The 20,566-nt window shown below is 45.2% G+C and overlaps 1 protein-coding gene across 4 annotated transcripts in view; it reads right to left on the minus strand.

The window, feature by feature from the left end:
• The window catches only part of LOC6047536 (ATP-binding cassette sub-family G member 1), a 33,404-nt gene that overhangs the window by 8,322 nt on the left and 4,516 nt on the right, over nucleotides 1-20,566 (minus strand). Inside the window, exons 1-2 of one of the 4 annotated variants that reach the window (XM_038251867.1) lie at nucleotides 7,247-7,398; nucleotides 4,194-4,541 (exon numbers count right to left, since the gene is read on the minus strand). In XM_038251867.1, the coding sequence (XP_038107795.1) occupies nucleotides 4,194-4,389 (196 nt within the window). In that variant the 5' untranslated portion in view covers nucleotides 4,390-4,541; nucleotides 7,247-7,398. Of the gene's footprint in view, nucleotides 1-4,193; nucleotides 4,952-7,246; nucleotides 7,399-20,566 lie in introns of those variants that run through there. The other 3 variants (XM_038251866.1, XM_038251868.1, XM_038251865.1) reach the window with 3 other exon arrangements.

Genomic DNA, 20,566 nt, shown 5'->3' on the forward strand with positions numbered 1-20,566 from the left:
AATGCTTCTCACTGTGCTCTGGTGGAACGTGGTTTTTGTGCAAAATAGTCGGGCGTCTAAATAGTATTCCCCTCCTCACGGGCGACACTGACGCCGCCAACTTACAAGCCGGGGTTTGTCGTTTTGAGTAAAACTGGTATTTCAACTAACTCTGCCGGTGCCGGTTCTGGGTAGGTATGCCACTTTCTTGCGGCGAGTAAACCGACCTCGTGGTGGTTTTGGAGGTACCGGCCGGGTTTGGTTTGGGGGTTGCTGGAACTGGAACTGGAGCCTTTTCAGGGTCAACGGGTAATTTAAACTCGAAGCGTTTCTTGTTCTGTATACCAACAACAAATGCTTTTTAATATATTTTTTCATTGATTTGGTCACTGTTTACAACACAGTGTAATACAATTTGGTTTTAATGGAATGTTAAAATTTATAATAATGTCTATCGGAAAGTGACATTGTTCCGGTGCTCGCGGATTATCCGACGACGTTGCTTCAGTTTCTAAATTTCAAGAAAATATCAACTGTATAATTTCAAAGGATTTCAAATACGCATCATATCAACTAATGAACAAGCAGATTACATAACAAAGTTCAGCAATGTTCTATAAAAAAATGAAAAGTTTATAATCGTACACAGTTGTTTCTTCAATGTTTACAACAAATTAATCACTAATTTAAATTAATTTTAAATGCGTCTTTTTGAATGCAAAATTTAACGTGCATCAAGAAAACATGATTGCAATGTAATGGTTAAATAGTACTAAGTAGAAGATTTATTCAGCAGGAGTCGTTCATTTATCCAGCACGGCTCTGCTAAGTTGGAATGAATTCGATAAAAGGTCCTTCAAGACAATTCGAAAAGTTCAACTTTTTTGCATTGTTTTTGCGATTGTTTACTCTGAAAAGTTAAACTTTTCGCAAATCAAATTTGTGCTGTGGTAAACTTTTCTGCACTCTTTTTTTGGGCGATGACAAGTAGGTAATTTCATCACTTTAGAAAGACAGGTCATGTGAGTAGTTCCTCAACGGAATTGCAAAAATAATATGTTTTTTAAGCTTCAATGAATGAAATTTATTTTTGAAAATTAAAGCAAATTGAATATCACCAACAGTACAACATTACCCTCCAAGAAGAGTTTTTCGAAGGACAATATCAAAAAAAATCAAATCATGTTTACTTTCGAATAAAATTTGAACTTTTCTCAAAACTTTCAGAGCTCAACATATATTATTTCTACAGCTATGGTCTTCCCTTTTTTCTAGGGACCCTTTGGGAACCACTTTGAAATATATTTTGGTAAAGAATATTGATTTCTAAAATGCATCTTTGATATTTTTTAGAAAATTGAATGTTAGGATACATTTTATGTTTAAAAATTGCAAACAGTTTTTTTCACGGATTTGCGTTTAAAATATATTTTACTTCAATAAACTAATTTTGATCGAGATCGATCAAAATCAAAACCCCTAAAATCCACATATGTTCTGCTGCCTCTTAAAAAAAATCATCCAACATAAATTGCTGACTATGGTTAACCCTCTACAACTTATCCCCACCTTGCTTCGATCCAAAAATTAGACAAAAATCAATTTTTCAGCTATTTTTTTTATCTATAAAAAGCATTGGAAAGAAGAAATCTTTAAATTTAAGAAAATTCTTAAGGTGAAAGTGTGACTTTTTTTATGAGACTTTGCCAATGCACAGTGGTCCAAAACCGAAATCTAGCGTGACAAAATTGATAGCGGCCACACTTTAAGATTTAGAGCTTTGGTGTCTTGGGGACAAATGATCAGGGTCAATAGGGGCATCTTTTGGTATGGTGGCCATTAGGGTGGTCCAAATTTTAGGGTGGTTCAGATTTTTTATTTTGGCGGGATGACGAGATAGCGCTTTGGTGTCTTCAAAAAAGTTGGAGGGAGCATCATTCTGAGCAACTTTGCTGAAAAGCATAAAGCTCTATCTTCAAACGGGAAGTTTCTAGAGCCATTTTTGTAATTTAGGTTGAAGTGTTTATGAAAAAATGAGTCTTTTGAATTTATCAACTCAGGCTTGTGTCGTAGCGAGTTGGTGTCTTCTAGACATTTGTAGAGCTTATTAAAACACACATTTATCTTCCAAGAGAGTAAAAATCGAACCTTCAAAACGAAAGTTATAGCCAAAATACGACGAAAAAGACGCCATTTTGAAATGTGAATAACTCGAAAAGGTGGTAGAGTTTGACTTCGCTCTTAAAGCATCTGAAAGTACACATTTTAGAGTACATTTGCTGAAAATATCTCGGGGGTCTTTTTTGTTAAACTTATTTAATCTCAATTTGAAAATGAGCATTTTTTAATCGTTTTTTGCCCATAACTTTTGATAGAATTGACCAAAATTCATTTTTCAAGAAAAAAATGTTCATTTTGACAAGCTCTACAATTGTCTAGAAGGGCTCAAAAATGTACAAAATGATCTAGTAATTGTAAAAGAAGAAACAAGTTTTGGCTGAAATATTTCAGGAATCAACAATATAATTAAGTTTATTCCTGAAATATTTCAGCCAAAACTTGTTTCTTCTTTTACAATTACTAGATCATTTTGTACATTTTTGAGTCCTTCTAGACAATTGTAGAGCTTGTCAAAATGAACATTTTTATTCTTGAAAAATGAATTTTGGTCAATTCTATCATAAGTTATGGGCAAAAAACGATTAAAAAAAGCTCATTTTCAAATTGAGATTAAATAAGTTAAACAAAAAAGACTCCCGAGATATTTTCAGCAAATGTACTCTAAAATGTGTACTTTCAGATGCTTCTAAAAGCGAGGTCAAACTCCACCACTTTTCGAGTTATTCACATTTCAAAATGGCGTCTTTTTCGTCGTATTTTGGCTATAGCTTTCGTTTTAAAGGTCCGATTTTTACTCTCTTGGAAGATAAATGTGTGTTTTGATAAGTTCTACAAATGTCTAGAAGACACCAACTCGCTACGACACAAGCCTGAGTTGATAAATTCAAAAAACTCATTTTTTCATAAACACTTCAACCTAAATTACAAAAATGGCTCTAGAAACTTCCCGTTTGAAGATAGAGCTTTATGCTTTTCAGCAAAGTTGCTCAGAATAGTGTTCTCTACAACTTTTCCGAAGACACCAAAGCGCTATCTTGTCATCCCGCCAAAATAAAAATTCTGAATCACCCTAAAATTTGGACCACCCTAATGGCCACCATACCAAAAGATGCCCCTATTGACCCTGATCATTTGTCCCGAAGACACCAAAGCTCTAAATCTTAACGTGTGGCCGCTATCAATTTTGTCACGCTAGATTTCGGTTTCGGACCACTGTGCAATGTTTTAAAAACAGTAATGTTTTTGGGTCAATTTTGGCTGTGTTTTTTACTAACATCTTTTCTATATTATGTGAAAGCAAAACGTGACGCACTTTTCGAGGGGGGGTCAGAGCCAGCGTGATAAAGTGTGACATAGTAGCGAGGGGGGGTTAATGCCGATTTTAGCGTGACATACATTATGGATGACGCATAGAGTTAGCCAAATACTGCTAAAAGCAAACATAAACTAAACAAGAAAAATATAAAACAAGAGAAGTAAAGTTTTTTGAAGAACAAAAGTTGCTCAATATAAACTCCTGAAAATAGGAAAAATAATAATTTTCGGAAAAATATGTAAAGGGTTAACGATGTTTCAAGACAAATCTTTGAAATGAACATCATAATCTGACGATAGATTGCCTATACCTGCATGATTCTCTAATGTAAATCAATGCATTGTTTGCTCACAGTGCATACGTCATATGAACGTATAGGGTAGAATTATTCCCAAGGGTTGTTATGAATCATCGTAAACACGGATCTTATTCAAAACCTACGTATTGATTGGTTCTTGAAGAATTATAAGAAAAGTTTTCTGAAGTAATTTAATGTAGACATTTGCTTGGAAAACGGCGGGAAATAATAAATGACCTATTAAAAATTCGTTAGCAAAAATCACCAAGTGATTATCTTTGTACACAAGAAGCTCAAGGTTCAACTGTTAATACGCACCAGCACCAGCACGTGTACCCTATTAATTGTTACGCACCAAGCCAGATCAACCAGTGGCGTGCGCGAAAGGGAAGCAATTACTGCTTGCCCCAAGGGTGCCCCCCTGCCAGCTGGCGCCAATTACCCATAATAGTTAGTACCAGGTACTCTCCAAATACTTACTGTTGCGTCGTCCTTCCTTGACCCGGTAGGTGAGATTATGAAAGGCCAAATCGACGGCCGGCCGCGTCGGCAGGTGGGACAGCGTTTTCGGCTGGGACGGCACGATCTGCACCCGGACGGCGCCATTTTTCCTATTGTCAGTGTCGAGCAGATTATTAGTTACACTGCAACTACTACTTTCGTTTGCTTCCGTCATGGTTTTCTTTCTTGTTTTTCTTCTCTTCTCGTGTGAGAGTGAATTTCTTTATAATTGCGCTTTTGACTTTTCTAATTCATTCAGTAACACTGATCCGTCTGTTACATATGGATACACGTAACTCTAATTATCTACACTTTCGTCACATTTGCCTATCCGCACGAGAGATAACACTAATTTCAAGGTGAGGGTCCCCCCCTCAAATTACACTTTTTGAACACCCCTAACGCTAAGCACAAAGAACCAGCAAACCTCAGATCCTGCTCAATGGATGACTCGCGAGAAAAGTCACTTGACTCATCCACCACACACAAGCCAGAAACGCGCACGACCTTCTGACTTTGTGTTGAGAGTTCTGCTGAGGATTTCTTCTTGTTCAGGCTGTACTACTGTTGTACGCGGGGTGAGTTGAGCGGGCTGGACAGCTTAGCTTAGAACAGCCTGTAGACACTGCTGTCCGGAGAACGACTGAATGCGTGCTGCTGTACGATATAATGTGTTGGATTCAAAAACACGGCTAAAAATATAGTTCCGCAGCTGTGTTTGTGGCCCGCCGTGTAGATACGCGGGGCAGACTGCCGTGAAGTCGCGAAGCCCCGCACCTATACCGCCACGCGAGCGAGAGAGAGAGAGCTCCGATGAATTGAGCTCACAGTGGGTACATGCAATTTTGGGACAAAATAATCAATGTCAAAATTTTACTGAATTTTCGATCTTCCATTGCAGCATTATTTTTATTTCAGGAGATTTTTTCTTGCAATTTTAGTCTTTGTGAGTTCAAACCTTGTCCCGCCCGAGTGGAACAATCGGACCGGTTGCCCTAAAAGTCCATAGCTTAAAAATCAACCTCGTAATTTTTCGAGTTCAAACCTGATGTGTCATGAAAGGAAAACTCCGTATTATCGACCATTATTCAGACACCATTTCAGAATCTACTTTAAAAGAAATAAACAATTTTATACTAAATTGATTTAAAAAAATAATTAATAATCCTTGTTTAAAAGATTCAATTTATCGATACCCCAATAATAATAAGTTACAGATATGTAAAAAAAAGCATGGCAAATAAAGCTGTGTTTGAATTTCTCGTAAAAAACAAAATAACTGGCTTGATTAGACATTATACGGGTGGTCAAACAACTTTATTTAAAGTTCAATTTATTTTTAATATTTTAAAGAAAAAAAATATTTCAAAATGCATGTAAGGGTAGAGAAGTCATCAATGAGACACGGGGAACAATGTTTAAATGGCTCTCACAAGTCGTAGTTTTAAACGATCATGCTCATATTTGGGGCAAAGGTGTATCTACTGGATACTCGTCTGCCATAATAGTGGCTTTGGTTATGGATTTTGGGGTGTTTAAATAAATTATTGCCATTTTAATTCATGAAGACATTTTAAAACAAACACACTCAAACAACTGCAAGTAAAGGTTGAAGTAATTATTTCTCCGTCACAGCGATATCAATTACTTTCTGCTGATTGAATTAAAGACATTTTTGAAATCCGTCCAAGTTGGATCCCTGCTCGCCCTGTTGGTGCAGCAATATTTGTCGTCGGGTGTTCCGGTGTTGGTTTTGGCTTGACCACGGTCATGCAGTAGTGGTCGGGTCTGGGGACACGCGGAGACAGTTTTGTCTTCCGTCGCGGCCTAATGGCTGCTGTTGTGATGTCTACACACAAGGCAGTAACTTTGATACCGACTATACTTTCCATTTGTGGCACTTTATAACACATATGATTCAACAAACAACTGGCTGACTCAGCCTTCGATGGTGGTGGTAAGGCAAACAAGTCAGACCAAATGTTGGTAATGTTTAGCGTCTTTCGCGCAGAACATAAATTGAGGTAAAGAGAATGAAACAAAAACAAAAACATGAAAATCAAGAGCAGTGGACCGGTTTTGGCGCCCTATCGAGCCACCTGGGTTGTGTTTTGGTAAACAAATTAAAATGAATTGTGATGTGTGCTCATGCCATCATTCGAAAGAAATGGACAGAAACGAATAAAATATACTTCTTTTGGTAAACAAATAAATTTTATCACCAAACGATCAATTAATCCAGCATCATTCATTTCAATCAAAACCAAACTCTTCTGGCATTCAGTGATAACTAAGCTACTGACATCAGATAACAGCGCTTCAGTCAACCAATGACGAGATCATTGCTCCTTACAATTAGAGGGAGACGGATTCTTTGAAAAGCGCACTTGAGGTTGAGGTATTGAAAGTAGAGCTAATGCATTTTTTTTCAGGACTGAGTTCACTGCAAATTACAGAGCGTTTTTGAAAAAATAAACAATGCAATGAACTGTGATAAATCCACAAAAAAAATGTCGGCGATTTTGTATTCCACCATTAATATTTTCCACAGAAATAGTTTATCATTGACACCTGAAAAAAAAAACAATCACGTTCAGCTTAACTTTCAGCTCAGTAATCATTTCGTATAAATTGAGACCTGTCGTGACCCATCTTCGCGTCAGTATCGACCCACTTGCCGCAATCATGACACGATAGAAATCCAGATTAAACGTTCTGATAAGTCATAGTTATTATTTCCAGTTCGACTCACACGGAATTGTTTGTTCTAATGATTGTTCAAGTTAGGGGTTCGTTCCCCAGGCATATTTGCAATTAACGCTCGCAAACGCTTAAATTATATCAACACACACAAACACAGAGGCAGGGAGGAAGTTAGCGCGTTACGTAAAATGTGTTCTAACTTGCGTTTGGATGTTATTGCTACAGGGTGGGAGTTTCAACACGAAAACTTCCAACAACTTCTAACTAGCAATCAACGGCGATGGAGACACATTTCGTCAATCGATGTGTGCGATCGTGTGCAAGCCCACCTTCCTTCCTTTCTTCCTTTCGAATTTCCGCGCGCTGGCGAAGCAGGCGGTGACGGCGATCGGACGTTAAGGTCCAATCAGACAAGAACACTTCCACTTCCACTTAACGCGACGACGAGACGACGATTCTAGCGTACTGCGCGAATGCAACTATCTAAGCAACCGTGCGAACGCTCGCTCAACTAGGTTAAATGTTCTGATCGCAGCAAGCCTCCGAACTTGATCGCGAGCTTTGCCTTACATCAAAACGAGTCAGATAGTCGCAGGTACTAACTAACAACAAGTATTTTTGCTGCAATCATGGCACATGAACTAGACGGCCTTCAAAAAAGCAACTTTTTTTCATGCTCTTCTAACTAGTTTCTAGTACCGTCGCTCGATCAACCCTACCGCCGCCAGCAGCCCTCTGTTTGATCGGGTGGTTCTAACAGCACCAACTTCGGGGCCGATTCGGACTGTTGATCGGCGGTAGCATAATGCATTAACCGCGACCGTGTACCGCAAAACCGCGATGACGGCGCTGACGGACGATGCACTTTGTCTATGTGAGCGAGTGTGTTGGTTTATAGTTAGGAGAGGGTGGAGTTTGATTTGAGCTCACTTTGATACTTTATAAGATTGCGATAGAATAAAAAAAGATATACAATAAAAAAAATAATCATAAAATAAGATTAGAACTAAATTCTAAATAACTTTCTCTTTTTCTCTGAATTGGAACGAATGATGGCTGCACAGATCACGTGCTCTAAATTCGTTAAACAATTATGTTGAAATGATTTTAACAAATTATTCTTGTCATTTCAGTGTGTTCAAGTTCGTTCCATTTGTGTTGAAAGAGTTACGATCACTCGTGAAGGTTACAAGCAAACTCCTTATGTTTATACATCAAAACTTTTGTTATTGTCTGGTCTTTAACTTTGTACAACATTGTTAGACTTTCAAAAATAACCCACATTTTAAAACACGAAATTTTAAATTGAAATTTTTGTTCAAAATGAAAAAAGGTGCAGGTGGTTATGTTACACATGACCAGTATGACAAAGAACTTTGCAAGATGATTGTTGAAATTTTTGATTACAATGTCCGTCCGATGTACAATGTTTCCCCATGATTCCCAGTATTACAGTATCAAAAACCATAAAGTGTGATACCCATATTGCCCCAACTCTTATGGTTCGGCAAATGTCCCCCTATCGGAACACCCCCGGGGACTCCGAACACTCCAGGTGGTGGCCAATTCCAATTGTCGACTCCTTCTAATGCCGGCTGGCATGTCTTGGCTGGTCCATACCATCTGCTCCCGGGCCACCAGGCCATCTGCTCCTGATGTTGACTCGTCGACGTCCAGCAACAGAATGAATTTTCGGGACCAACCGAGCCGAGTTTTGTTGGTTTAGATCGGGGACGTATGCCCCGCCTCTTTGCACCCATTCTCTCATACCACCTTATTCGCTTTTTGCCCCGTCGATGGTCCGAAAATTATGAGGTGGAGTGGGGGTAACTTTAGATACATCAATCTCACGTCTCTCGATTGACTGATAGGGAAACGATTGTTCAACCAACCAGTGTGTACCTAAGAGGGGAAATTTGCCGAGAGGGGAATTCGTCACGTAACGTTTTCGCTTTGCGAAAATTTTGGATTGACACCACGTATAGAAACCTTAGGGCAAAGTTCTTTGTCAAAAATACCCTTCTGGGTTATTGCAGATTCGAAAAGTACATAAAATTACCCATAAAACGACATGTGGCAGAAAAAATTTAAAAATAAGTAATGGAAAATGGCAGATTTTTCAAAACTATTTTTGTTTTTATCAAAAATACGTTTTTATGTTTAAATATTTGAATACGCCATCAAATCTTGCGTCCAACTTTACATAACAGTCCCTTCGACACCAAATTTCCAAACCACCACCATTTCAAGCTCAAGTCGTACCGCCTCTCCGTCACGAGATATCAAAAAATGGACCTCGGATTCGTGGTCAGGGCCAAAAGTTACCCCTAAGGACAATGTTTCACGAAAATCGTAGAGGGGTCGAGGTAACTTTTTCAGATTTCGTGTGAATTGGCGAAGAATTACCCTGCAATAATGTGAAAAAAAGGATATCCAAAAGATTATGATTGGAGATGCCAAAACCAAATTCAAACAAGACAAACACAAACAAATGTAGCTCAACAGAACAAATTATTATTATTAATTTCCATAAAAATTGGGCTTTAAAAAATTAAGTTTGATTTTTCCACTTTTTAGCATAAAATCAGAACTATTTCAAAACCAAAACAAAATTGTTGTTTTTCTTCGAAATTAATGTCTGCGTGTTGTGGGAATTCTATTTAAAATTGGATTTTGATATTTATTATCATTTTTTTGAAATACCTTCAAATGTTTAGTTATAAATGTTCCTGTTTCCAAATGTTCATACTTTTGATAAATAAGTTGTAAAATTATATTAAAAACCACATTTCAATCTATTATAAGCTTTAAGTAAAGTAAATTTTAAATTAACTGATCCAGTCTGCCCTACAAGTGCACACGATTCACTGCGGGCTAAACCGATTTTGATTACGTAAACGAGCCCCTGATTTTTACCGACAACCTTAGAAGGAGAAACACAGGCACTGAACCCGTCGCTCTCTTTGGCAGTTGGTGGTCTTTGAACAGCCCAACGGTGAACGCGGCGTGAGCGATCACGCGACTGCCATTGGAGGTACCAACTAGGAAAACTTGTTTTTCTTTGGCGGCATTCTTCGTTCTGAATGTCATTGCATAAACATAGTGAGTAATTTTAAAGTTGATAAAATGTAGTGGAAAGTGCTTTTTTTGAAATTGTTTTTAAGTGGTACGTTTGTGCAAATATCTACTCTCGAAAATTCTAAAAAAACATTTGCTTTCGACTAAACAGCAACCAAAATAATTAACAACTTCCTATATTTGACAGCCAAATTCTTTCGCACGTTTCAGACCCTTATATAAATACGCTCGACAAATTCAAGGCTGCTCACAGTCATTAGCAGATTCGACGAATTGTTGTTCATCGAACACTTAACACCTTTGACCATACAATCAGCGATAAGTGGAATTTGTTTTTTTTTTATCAAAAATCCATTTTTGAGTGATTAACTGATGCCTGGATTCCAGAGGGCTTGTTCCAGTGTTAGTGACTGATAACGGAGCGGTGATTTTGAAATTCAGCCGTTTTTCAAGGTTGAAGATTTACTATCGCGGAAAATTCTGATTTTTTTGGTCAATTTTTTAGCATAAAAAGTTTTTGACTAGATCAAAACTAGAAAATATTATTTGATTTTGATGTAGAAATATTGAATAATATTTTTAAAAAAATATTTGTATCATTGAATACTCAGTATTGAGTTTGTTATGATCTCTCTAGTTCTGAACCTTGCTGTTTGCTCGAGTAGCGATAACGATTACATTGACGTCACGCGTAAACTTGTTACGATTCATGCTCATCAATCGAGCGATAAACATCAAAGGATCAACGAGAGCGAGACTTCGGCAGCACCAAAACTAAATAAACTAAAACCCAACGAATTCGACATAAACGTCATATTTTTCCACAAAAAGCCTTACAAAAAGTGTGTGTGTGTTTCATTTCTTAAGAACTAGCCCAACATGAGCTCATTTCTCGCGCTACTGGCGCGTCTCGCGCTCACTTCTGCCCTTTGGGCTCTTCTTCTTGGGTGCGCACCCTTCTTATTCTAAACTCACGCATGCAGCAAACGCCCGCCTTCTGCTCCGCCTCAGGCAGCTCCCGGATCGGCAACGTTGACGCCGTGTTCACCCCGTCACAGATACACGTGCGTGGCCGCTCCGTCCGTCCGGACTCCTGCGGACGCCCGCGACAGCTTGGCAGGCTGCCCTCTCTCTCCCGCGCCCTTCACGACCGGTGCCTTACACCGATCGCCCCGCGCCGGTCTACGTTCGCCGTGTCGACGACAGATGATTCCTCCTGCACTTGATCAGCGCGCCCTCCGTTCGCCCTGGTGAAGGCCAACTCGCTGCACACTCGCCCGCTCTTAACAGCGCCGACCGACCGTTCAGCTTTCGAGCAGATTTTCCAGCGGTACACAAAAAAAAGGGGCTCCTGGATCAGGAAGGTTAAAATTAGATCTGAATCACCCACTTTTCTCGATCGCACACTTACTTTGCGTCCCCTTTTCGTGTGCTTCTTCCAAGTTGTCCTCCAGTTCTTGTCGGACCGCCAGTCGGATTGCGGGATGAGTGGTGCGAGGCCTGGTTAGAGAAGTAGGTTGTTATTGGCTGTTCCGCCAAGAATTACTCAGCACTCACCGGTATGCACGGAGTCGATCTTGGGTTTGTTGCGCCGTGTGTGTGCGTGCGATTGTCTCACACCGGCGTTGGGGATTGCGTGCCTAGGGGCGAAGTGTGGTGTGTTAAATCCTGTTTTGAGCTTTTTCGAAGCTGACTCACCAAAGAGGCGTGGTGCTCGCTGTTGCTTGGCCGCTGGGCCGTCCTCTGAGCGGTTCGGTACCGCCGATGGCCGCGGGGCGTGCCTGGGGATGAAATTACCGGATCTTGTAGTTTCGATGAGACAAAACCGTCCCACTTCTTACCGGTCGAGAATGCCGGATCTGGGTCGTTCTTGGCGTGTTGGAAATCCCTCCGGGGACGTCGAACCCTCGATCAGCCGGTGCGATTTCACGTGCAGGCCGTTGTTCCGCCAGCCAATAGCTTTGACCGTTTTTTGCACTCGCGACTTTTCGACGACCACGCGCGCGCACTAGTCCCGAACACTTCGTTCACCGCACTTTTCTCCGCCGCACTTTTCTCGGACGGGCTTCACCCAACGCGACCACGTGGAACGGGCAAAAGGCACTTTTGCAGCAGACGAGGTGGCGACGCGTTCGCACCGAGGCGAGAATTTTTCCTTCTGCACTCTCTCCCTCAATTGCGGAAGTCGTCGTCGAGGCTGCGTTTGCTGATTGCGTTTCTTGACGTTTGTGCGACGATGGTTTTTCTCGCAGGCGAGTGTTGTCTACTCTACTCTTTCGTGTCTTGTTTACACAAAATTGGGTTCAAACTGCACACACATCACAAAATTGAGTACAAATAATCTAGTCACAATACAACCCTGCCATTGCTGCAGAATTTTCCGTGTGGGATGGCAGACCCACACGGAAAATTCTTAAAACTTCACTTTCCCTAAAAAGTGTGCTGGAGACTTTACTGGTCATGGACACAACGCTCTAAACTCAAAGCTAACTAAGACACGAAAGCCCGCGGCTCTCCAGAACATGTACAGCTTCTAAACATAACAAACCCGATGCTGTAGACTATATCTACACAGATAGTGACCAGCTGGCTAGCTTGCCTAGTCCAAAATGTCTCCAGCTCAGTTTTTTGTTGTTCCAACTCTTGCTACAATGGCACATCGATCCAGACTTACAGCTAATGTTTTACTTATTAACTGAAATCTAACGACTAATGGATAGCGATATGACGGAAAACGGGTAACAAGTAATACTAACTATGGGATAATTTTGCTAAATCTAGTGTCTGAATCGGGAAGCGATCCACACTACGCTCTCAAACGACATGTCGACAGTGTCGGAGAGTGGTCGATTTCCGGAGGTTTGAGAGGATTTCCCATCTCCTATCACCATGAGTCCGGCTAAGGGTTAAATCCAGCGGTTGCCCGACTGAACGTCCGCGCCCTAGATTCGCGTTGCTTTTGATGGAAGTGTCATGGTGATGCCTCAACGACCAATCTGAAGACCAATGAGTGAGCTAGATCGTGACAACACTGGACGAATGTACCGGTCCAGGCGTGAGAATGTTTGTGCCCCGAAGGTGTTTTGAGAAGTTTGGAGCTGGTACGCTCATAGCAAGAATTTGTTTGATCTGGTTCGTTGTTTCTCACCGAAGCATGCGCTCAGGGCCCATTGTGCGCTTGTGCTTGGTGTTGGTGGTGGTGGTTTGTTGTCCAGGCTCTTCTTCCAGCGTCAGCGTCCCCGGATGGTCAGTTCTCCAGCGGCTGTCCTGCGTCAAAGCTGCTCCCGTTGCTGCGCTCCTGCGGTCGGTGTGTGCTGCGTCCAGAACCTCTGCACGAGGCTTGTCCTCGTCGGCACTGCACTACACGATCAGCCAGTACTGCTACTGTTGTCCTCGGTGCACTCTACGTTCCGGACTCTCCTGCTGGTTCCTTGCCGCCCCGGTTGCTTGTGCTGTACTTGGCACCGTGTGTTGTTTGGTCTTGTCCTCCTCTCGTGGTATGAAGGCTACATAGCTGGCTGGGTCATACCGCTGCAAAACAGCTTGATGACTTTTCTCCTCCTCGTTCTTCAGACGACATGTTTACCGCTTTGCGTGTTTGTTGTTCTTGTCGATCTGGTTCGCAACTTTTAGCTGCAGACATAGCTTTGGGAAACTAGGATCAGTCGGACTTCAGGTCCTTGGCGTGGTAGCGCCCTCGCTTGCCACTCGAGATGTCCTCCAGCTCGTACAAGTTGTGGCCGAGCACCGCCTTGACGATCGCCGGAACGTACTTCGGGTTGAGCTTCTGGTTGACGTGATCTGCTTTTGATGACAACGAGAACAGCTTCCGCCAAACAAGTTCTCCCACTTTGAACGACACGGCTCGTGTGCGTAGGTTGTATCGCTGCTTGGACTTTTCGTGGTTGTTCTTGATCTTCTGGATGACGAACTCGTGGATTCGCTTGAGCTTGGACAGTCGCAAGTCTTGTGCGAGCTTTGGATCGTCCGGCGCGTTCAGATCTTGCTGTTTGTACAGGTCGGTATGCAAAATCAGATCCCTTCCAAAGTTCGCAAAGTGCGGGCTTACCCCGGTGGCTTCGTGCTTCGCGCTGTTTATCGCCGCTACAATCGACGGCAAGTTCTCGTCCCAGGAACGGTGATCCTCATCGAGCAGTGCCCGGATGCAGGTAACCAACACTCTGTTGACGCGCTCGGCGTTGTTGACCATCGGGCAGTAGAATGCGGTCGTCATGTGCACGATCTGGTGCCGTGCGAGAAGCGACTTGAAAGCTGCTGAAACGAATTGCTTGCCGTTGTCACTGAGGACGATCCTTGGCCTCGAAAATCGCAAAAATACCTCCTTCTCCAGAAACGCAACCATCTTCATCGTGTCCGCGCTTCGCATGGGATGCGCAATCACGTACTTCGTTACCCAATCCACAATCACGAGCAGAACCGTGTTCCCGTCTTTCGACCTCGGCAGTGGACCTACGAAATCGATCGAGATGAGTTCCCAGGGCACGCGCGCTGGCTTGAGCTTCCCCATCGTCGGCATCATCTTGGTGTTTGGCGCTTTGCTGGCTTTGCAGACCGCACAGGAGCGCAGATAGCGACCAACGTCTTGCTGCATCTTCGGCCAGTAGTAGAAGTTCTGCAGCTTTTGCCATGTTTTCTGTAAACCCAAGTGCGCACCTGTAACCGAATCGTGAAACTTGCTGATCACCTCTGCTCTTTCGCCCAGCGGAACCACCTTCTTCCACTTGTGCACCGTGTTCCCAAACTCGTCCTTGCAGCGACAATTCTTGTACAGTTCACCGTTAGCGATCTTGAAGTCCGGAAACTTGTCCGGCTGTTTATCCACGCTCTGCATCAGTCGCTTGTACCAGTTGTCGTCCATCGCCTTCACCGCAAATACCAACGACGCAACAATCCTTGAGAGCGCGTCGGGGACGACGTTGCACGATCCTTTTCGGTACTCGATCTTGAAGTCGAACGCGTTCAGCCGCAAGATCCATCTGCACATCAGCGCGGTGGGGTTCTTGATCGATCGCAAGTACGTCAGAGCTGAGTGGTCGCAGTACACCGTGAATCTCACTCCTTCTACGTAGCCACGAAAGTGTTCTATCGCCCTGATGACCGCTAAGCATTCTCTTTCTGTCACCGAGTAGTTGCGCTCCGAAGCGGACAGTTTCTGCGAGAAGTACGCAATCGGGTGTTCTTCTCCGTCGATCTCTTGCGCGAGTACAGCACCAATGGCCGTGTCGCTTGCGTCACACGCTATGTTGAACGGCTTCGAGTAGTCCGGCATGGCCAGAACGGGCGCCGACACTAACAACGACTTCAGCTTCACGAACGCGTCCTCGGCGGCCGGAGTCCATTTGAACTTAACTTTCGCTTTCGTCAGCTCGGTGAGCGGCACTGCGATGCGCGAGAAGTTGGCGATAAAACGACGATACCAACCGCAAAGACCTAAGAAACGTTGGACGTCCTTTCTGTTCTCCGGTCTCGGAAACTTCACAATGCACGCTACTTTGCCTTCGTCGACCTTCCAACCGTTTTCGTTCAGGACGTACCCCAAGTACTTCATCTCGCTGCGGCAGAATTTCGACTTGTCCGGAGATATCGTAAGGTTTGCGTCCCTCAGTCGTTCGGCAACGATGTTCAGCAGCCTAAGGTGTTCGTCAAAGTTTCTGGAACAGATGATCACGTCGTCTAGGTAGTGGAAGACATGCGGCTCGAGATCGGCGAACAGATGCGTCATCAAGCGCGCCAGGGCTTGGCTCGCTGTGCACAACCCAAACGGTACAACCTTGAACTGAAAGTGGCCACGTCCCGGTACAGTGAACGCTGTCATTGGTCTTGACTCCTTTTCCAGCGGCAACTGCCAGAATGCGTCCTTCAAGTCGATCGACGAGATGTACCTGCAGCCGCCCAGGTTGTTGATGATGTTGGCGATCTGCGGAATCGGGTGCCCTTCGTTCTGCATGATCGAGTTCAGGTAGCGCGCGTCCAGACACACTCTATACTGGCCCGTTTTCTTCTTCACCGCCACCAGCGGGTTGTTCCAGGGACTGAACATTGCTTCTTTGATCACGTCCAGCGCGAGCATCCGGTCGACCTCCTTGTTGACCTCATCCAGCACGTACTTCGACATAACGTAGACCCTCTGCTTGTTCGGTTTCGCCTCTCCAATGTCAATCCGGTGCACGTACTTCGTAGTGCGTCCGATCATGCCTTCCCGGCTACACGGAAACTTCGCGATCGCCTTGTCCAGCTGCCACTTTTCCTGCTTGTTGAGTTCTCGCATGGACTCCGGATCCGGTTCGGTTTCGATCGGTTTTGTCGTGATCGAACAGCAGATTGCTTTGACTCCGAAGGCTTCCCAAAAGTTCATGCCGAGAATCAACGAGTTTGGTAGCGAAGGGATCAGCAGAACTGGAATCGTTTCGTGTCTTCCGTTGTACGCTATTGGTAGGTTCGCAAACTCCTCGATCTCGTGGTTTGTTCCGTCCGCTGTTTGGATGCCGCCCTTGAGTGTTCCTCTCTTCAGCTGCAGTTCGTCTACGATGTCCACCCAAGCTCCTCCGAGAAGCGAACAGTTCGCTCCGCTGTCCAGCAGACCGGTGATCTCTTTGCCCAATATGTTGATCGTCGCGTGGGGACGGTTGTCGCTTCCGGTGTTGATGATGATCGAGTTGATGTGTTGGAGTTCGGGATAATTCGAGGGATTGTAGAATTGGCGCGAGGAGGTTGAACCCTCTGCTACTGGCTCCCCGCTTGACCGTTTCCCTGCTCGGCGTAGCACTCCGGACAGTTTCTGAGTGTGTATCCTTTGCGGCCGCATCTGTAGCAGAAGAAAACGGCTTGCGCTTTCTCACAATCAGTGAAACGGTGTCCCTCTTCGTCGCAATTCCAACACAACAACGTGCCATGTCTTTGTTCCGCACTTGGTCTTGTCGCTACTTGTTCTGGATTACGCTGGTTAGCTCGCGGCTGCGCGGACTCGCTTTGCTGATGGTTGTTTCTTGCCAACATCGGCTGCTGTTCTTCTGCTACCGGTTGTTGTTGATGGGATTGCCAACGCTGTCCCGCATAGTTTCCTCCTCTTCTGTACTGTTCGTTGCTGCGTTTCTGAAATTGTGTACGGATTGCACAAATCTGCTGCGTCAGCTGTTCTATCTGTTCCGTCCAATCGTCCTCGTCCAGGTTGTCCCGCTGGTCCGCGCTTGCTGCGTCGTATCTCCCTCGCCTGTCCTGGTTCTCTTCCCGATTGTCGATCGCATTGACCCTGCCGCCAAACCTCTGCCATCCTGTGTTGTTTGCTTGTGAGCGCTGCGAACCGCTGGGTGTGGCCAGATTTGGCTCGAGAAGCGAGCTGTGCGGGATTGGGATTCGACGCTGGTGCGTGAGAAGCGTGCGCGTGTCGTCGTAGGCGTTACAAACTTCGACCATGTCTTGATTGTCTGCGGCCTTGCCGACGCTAGGATGGTTGCGTACTCTGGATTCATGTTCTTTTTCAGTATGAAAAACTTGTCCTCCTGCGACATCGGCGGTTGCACGAAGCGGAAGAGCGCAGAGATATCCCGGTAGTACTTCTGGAACTTCTCGTTTGCTCCTTGGTATCTCGACGACGCTTCTTCACGCAACAGCTGACCGTAGTGGCTCGACAGATACTCTTGGCGGATCATCAGCTTGAAGTTCTCCCAGGTGTCCAATTCTCCTTCGTTCAGCGCACGACTGTACCAATCTAGAGCATCGTCCTGCAGCAGATGTTTGATCGCCCGCAGCAACATCGCGTTATTGACTCCTTCCGAGAAAGCGAATGATTCCACTCGATCCAGGAACGTGTTCAGGTTGGTCGAGTCTTTCGTTCCCCGAAACTTGAACGGCCAGTTGTGGATTGCCTTTGGAATGCGTGCGCCTTCGGCTGGTTGACGTTCGCGGCGAAGCAGGTCACACAGTACCCGATCCCTGAGTTCGTTGTACTCTGCGTCATCGTTTGGCAGTCTTGGGTGTGGAGTGATGTCTCGTCCTAGGTTCGGTGGTCGAGGTTGAGGATCGCGTTGAGGATGATTCGAGTTGAAGATTGGCCGTCCTCGTCCTCGACCTAGCGAATGTGGTCTTGGGTCGACCGGTAGGCCTTGCCCTCCATGTCCTTGTGCTGCTCCGTTGCCGGCTTGCGCCGAAGCTTGACCCGACAGTAGTAACAGATCGTCCACGCTTTGATTCGCAGTTCTCCTTGGGATGGTTCCAGTTGAAGCTCCTCGTACACTAACAGAACTACCCGACAATTCACCTCCAACTGCACCTGCTAGCGATAGCTGATCGTTCTGCTGGGCGCTACCGCTGCTGACAGCTGTGCTGTTGTGCGCCGGTGCTGTGGAGTTTGACACCGAACTGACACTGTACTGATTCGTTGACTGGTTGGCTGGGTACAGAATTCGGAAGATTTGCCGTTTCGTACGCGCGATCGTTTCTCGCACTTCTGTCCATTCTTCTCGCATGTCCGCGGACGGCGGCGAAACCAGGGTGAGCCGATTGTAGTAATGGTTCAAGCGCGACACGATTGGTTCGAGACAAGCGATGTTGTTCCGTTCTATCCCGGTGATAATTTGGGGCAACAAGCGCTTGATCCGCGATTGACAGATTCTTATCTCCGACGAGCTATCCACCACGTGAGACGAGGAAGCGTAGACTCTCCCCGACTTTAGATCATCTTGCATAACTTTCTCTAACGTTGTACATTTAATTCTGTGCGTCATCGGCCCAAGGCCTGCTACACCACGAAGCTCTAACTCAAAGTTGAGTTCTTCATTGCTCAGATCAATGGGATTTACCTCCATCATCTTCGCTGAACTCTCAAAAGTCTTCCAAAAAGCAAAAATTTATCCCAAGAACAACAAAAAACATATATTCTACGAATAAGCACGCAATGGTTTTACAATTCTAGCCTAGGCCTAGTGTGGGTTTTTTAGTTGGGCGCCATTTTGTTACGATTCATGCTCATCAATCGAGCGATAAACATCAAAGGATCAACGAGAGCGAGACTTCGGCAGCACCAAAACTAAATAAACTAAAACCCAACGAATTCGACATAAACGTCATATTTTTCCACAAAAAGCCTTACAAAAAGTGTGTGTGTGTTTCATTTCTTAAGAACTAGCCCAACATGAGCTCATTTCTCGCGCTACTGGCGCGTCTCGCGCTCACTTCTGCCCTTTGGGCTCTGCTTCTTGGGTGCGCACCCTTCTTATTCTAAACTCACGCATGCAGCAAACGCCCGCCTTCTGCTCCGCCTCAGGCAGCTCCCGGATCGGCAACGTTGACGCCGTGTTCACCCCGTCACAGATACACGTGCGTGGCCGCTCCGTCCGTCCGGACTCCTGCGGACGCCCGCGACAGCTTGGCAGGCTGCCCCTCTCTCTCCCGCGCCCTTCACGACCGGTGCCTTACACCGATCGCCCCGCGCCGGTCTACGTTCGCCGTGTCGACGACAGATGATTCCTCCTGCACTTGATCAGCGCGCCCTCCGTTCGCCCTGGTGAAGGCCAACTCGCTGCACACTCGCCCGCTCTTAACAGCGCCGACCGACCGTTCAGCTTTCGAGCAGATTTTCCAGCGGTACACAAAAAAGGGGCTCCTGGATCAGGAAGGTTAAAATTAGATCTGAATCACCCACTTTTCTCGATCGCACACTTACTTTGCGTCCCCTTTTCGTGTGCTTCTTCCAAGTTGTCCTCCAGTTCTTGTCGGACCGCCAGTCGGATTGCGGGATGAGTGGTGCGAGGCCTGGTTAGAGAAGTAGGTTGTTATTGGCTGTTCCGCCAAGAATTACTCAGCACTCACCGGTATGCACGGAGTCGATCTTGGGTTTGTTGCGCCGTGTGTGTGTGTGTGCGATTGTCTCACACCGGCGTTGGGGATTGCGTGCCTAGGGGCGAAGTGTGGTGTGTTAAATCCTGTTTTGAGCTTTTTCGAAGCTGACTCACCAAAGAGGCGTGGTGCTCGCTGTTGCTTGGCCGCTGGGCCGTCCTCTGAGCGGTTCGGTACCGCCGATGGCCGCGGGGCGTGCCTGGGGATGAAATTACCGGATCTTGTAGTTTCGATGAGACAAAACCGTCCCACTTCTTACCGGTCGAGAATGCCGGATCTGGGTCGTTCTTGGCGTGTTGGAAATCCCTCCGGGGACGTCGAACCCTCGATCAGCCGGTGCGATTTCACGTGCAGGCCGTTGTTCCGCCAGCCAATAGCTTTGACCGTTTTTTGCACTCGCGACTTTTCGACGACCACGCGCGCGCACTAGTCCCGAACACTTCGTTCACCGCACTTTTCTCCGCCGCACTTTTCTCGGACGGGCTTCACCCAACGCGACCACGTGGAACGGGCAAAAGGCACTTTGCAGCAGACGAGGTGGCGACGCGTTCGCACCGAGGCGAGAATTTTTCCTTCTGCACTCTCTCCTCAATTGCGGAAGTCGTCGTCGAGGCTGCGTTTGCTGATTGCGTTTCTTGACGTTTGTGCGACGATGGTTTTTCTCGCAGGCGAGTGTTGTCTACTCTACTCTTTCGTGTCTTGTTTACACAAAATTG

This window comes from Culex quinquefasciatus, chromosome 2 (genome assembly GCF_015732765.1).
Source record: "Culex quinquefasciatus strain JHB chromosome 2, VPISU_Cqui_1.0_pri_paternal, whole genome shotgun sequence".
In the NCBI taxonomy this organism is placed as follows: domain Eukaryota; kingdom Metazoa; phylum Arthropoda; class Insecta; order Diptera; family Culicidae; genus Culex; species Culex quinquefasciatus.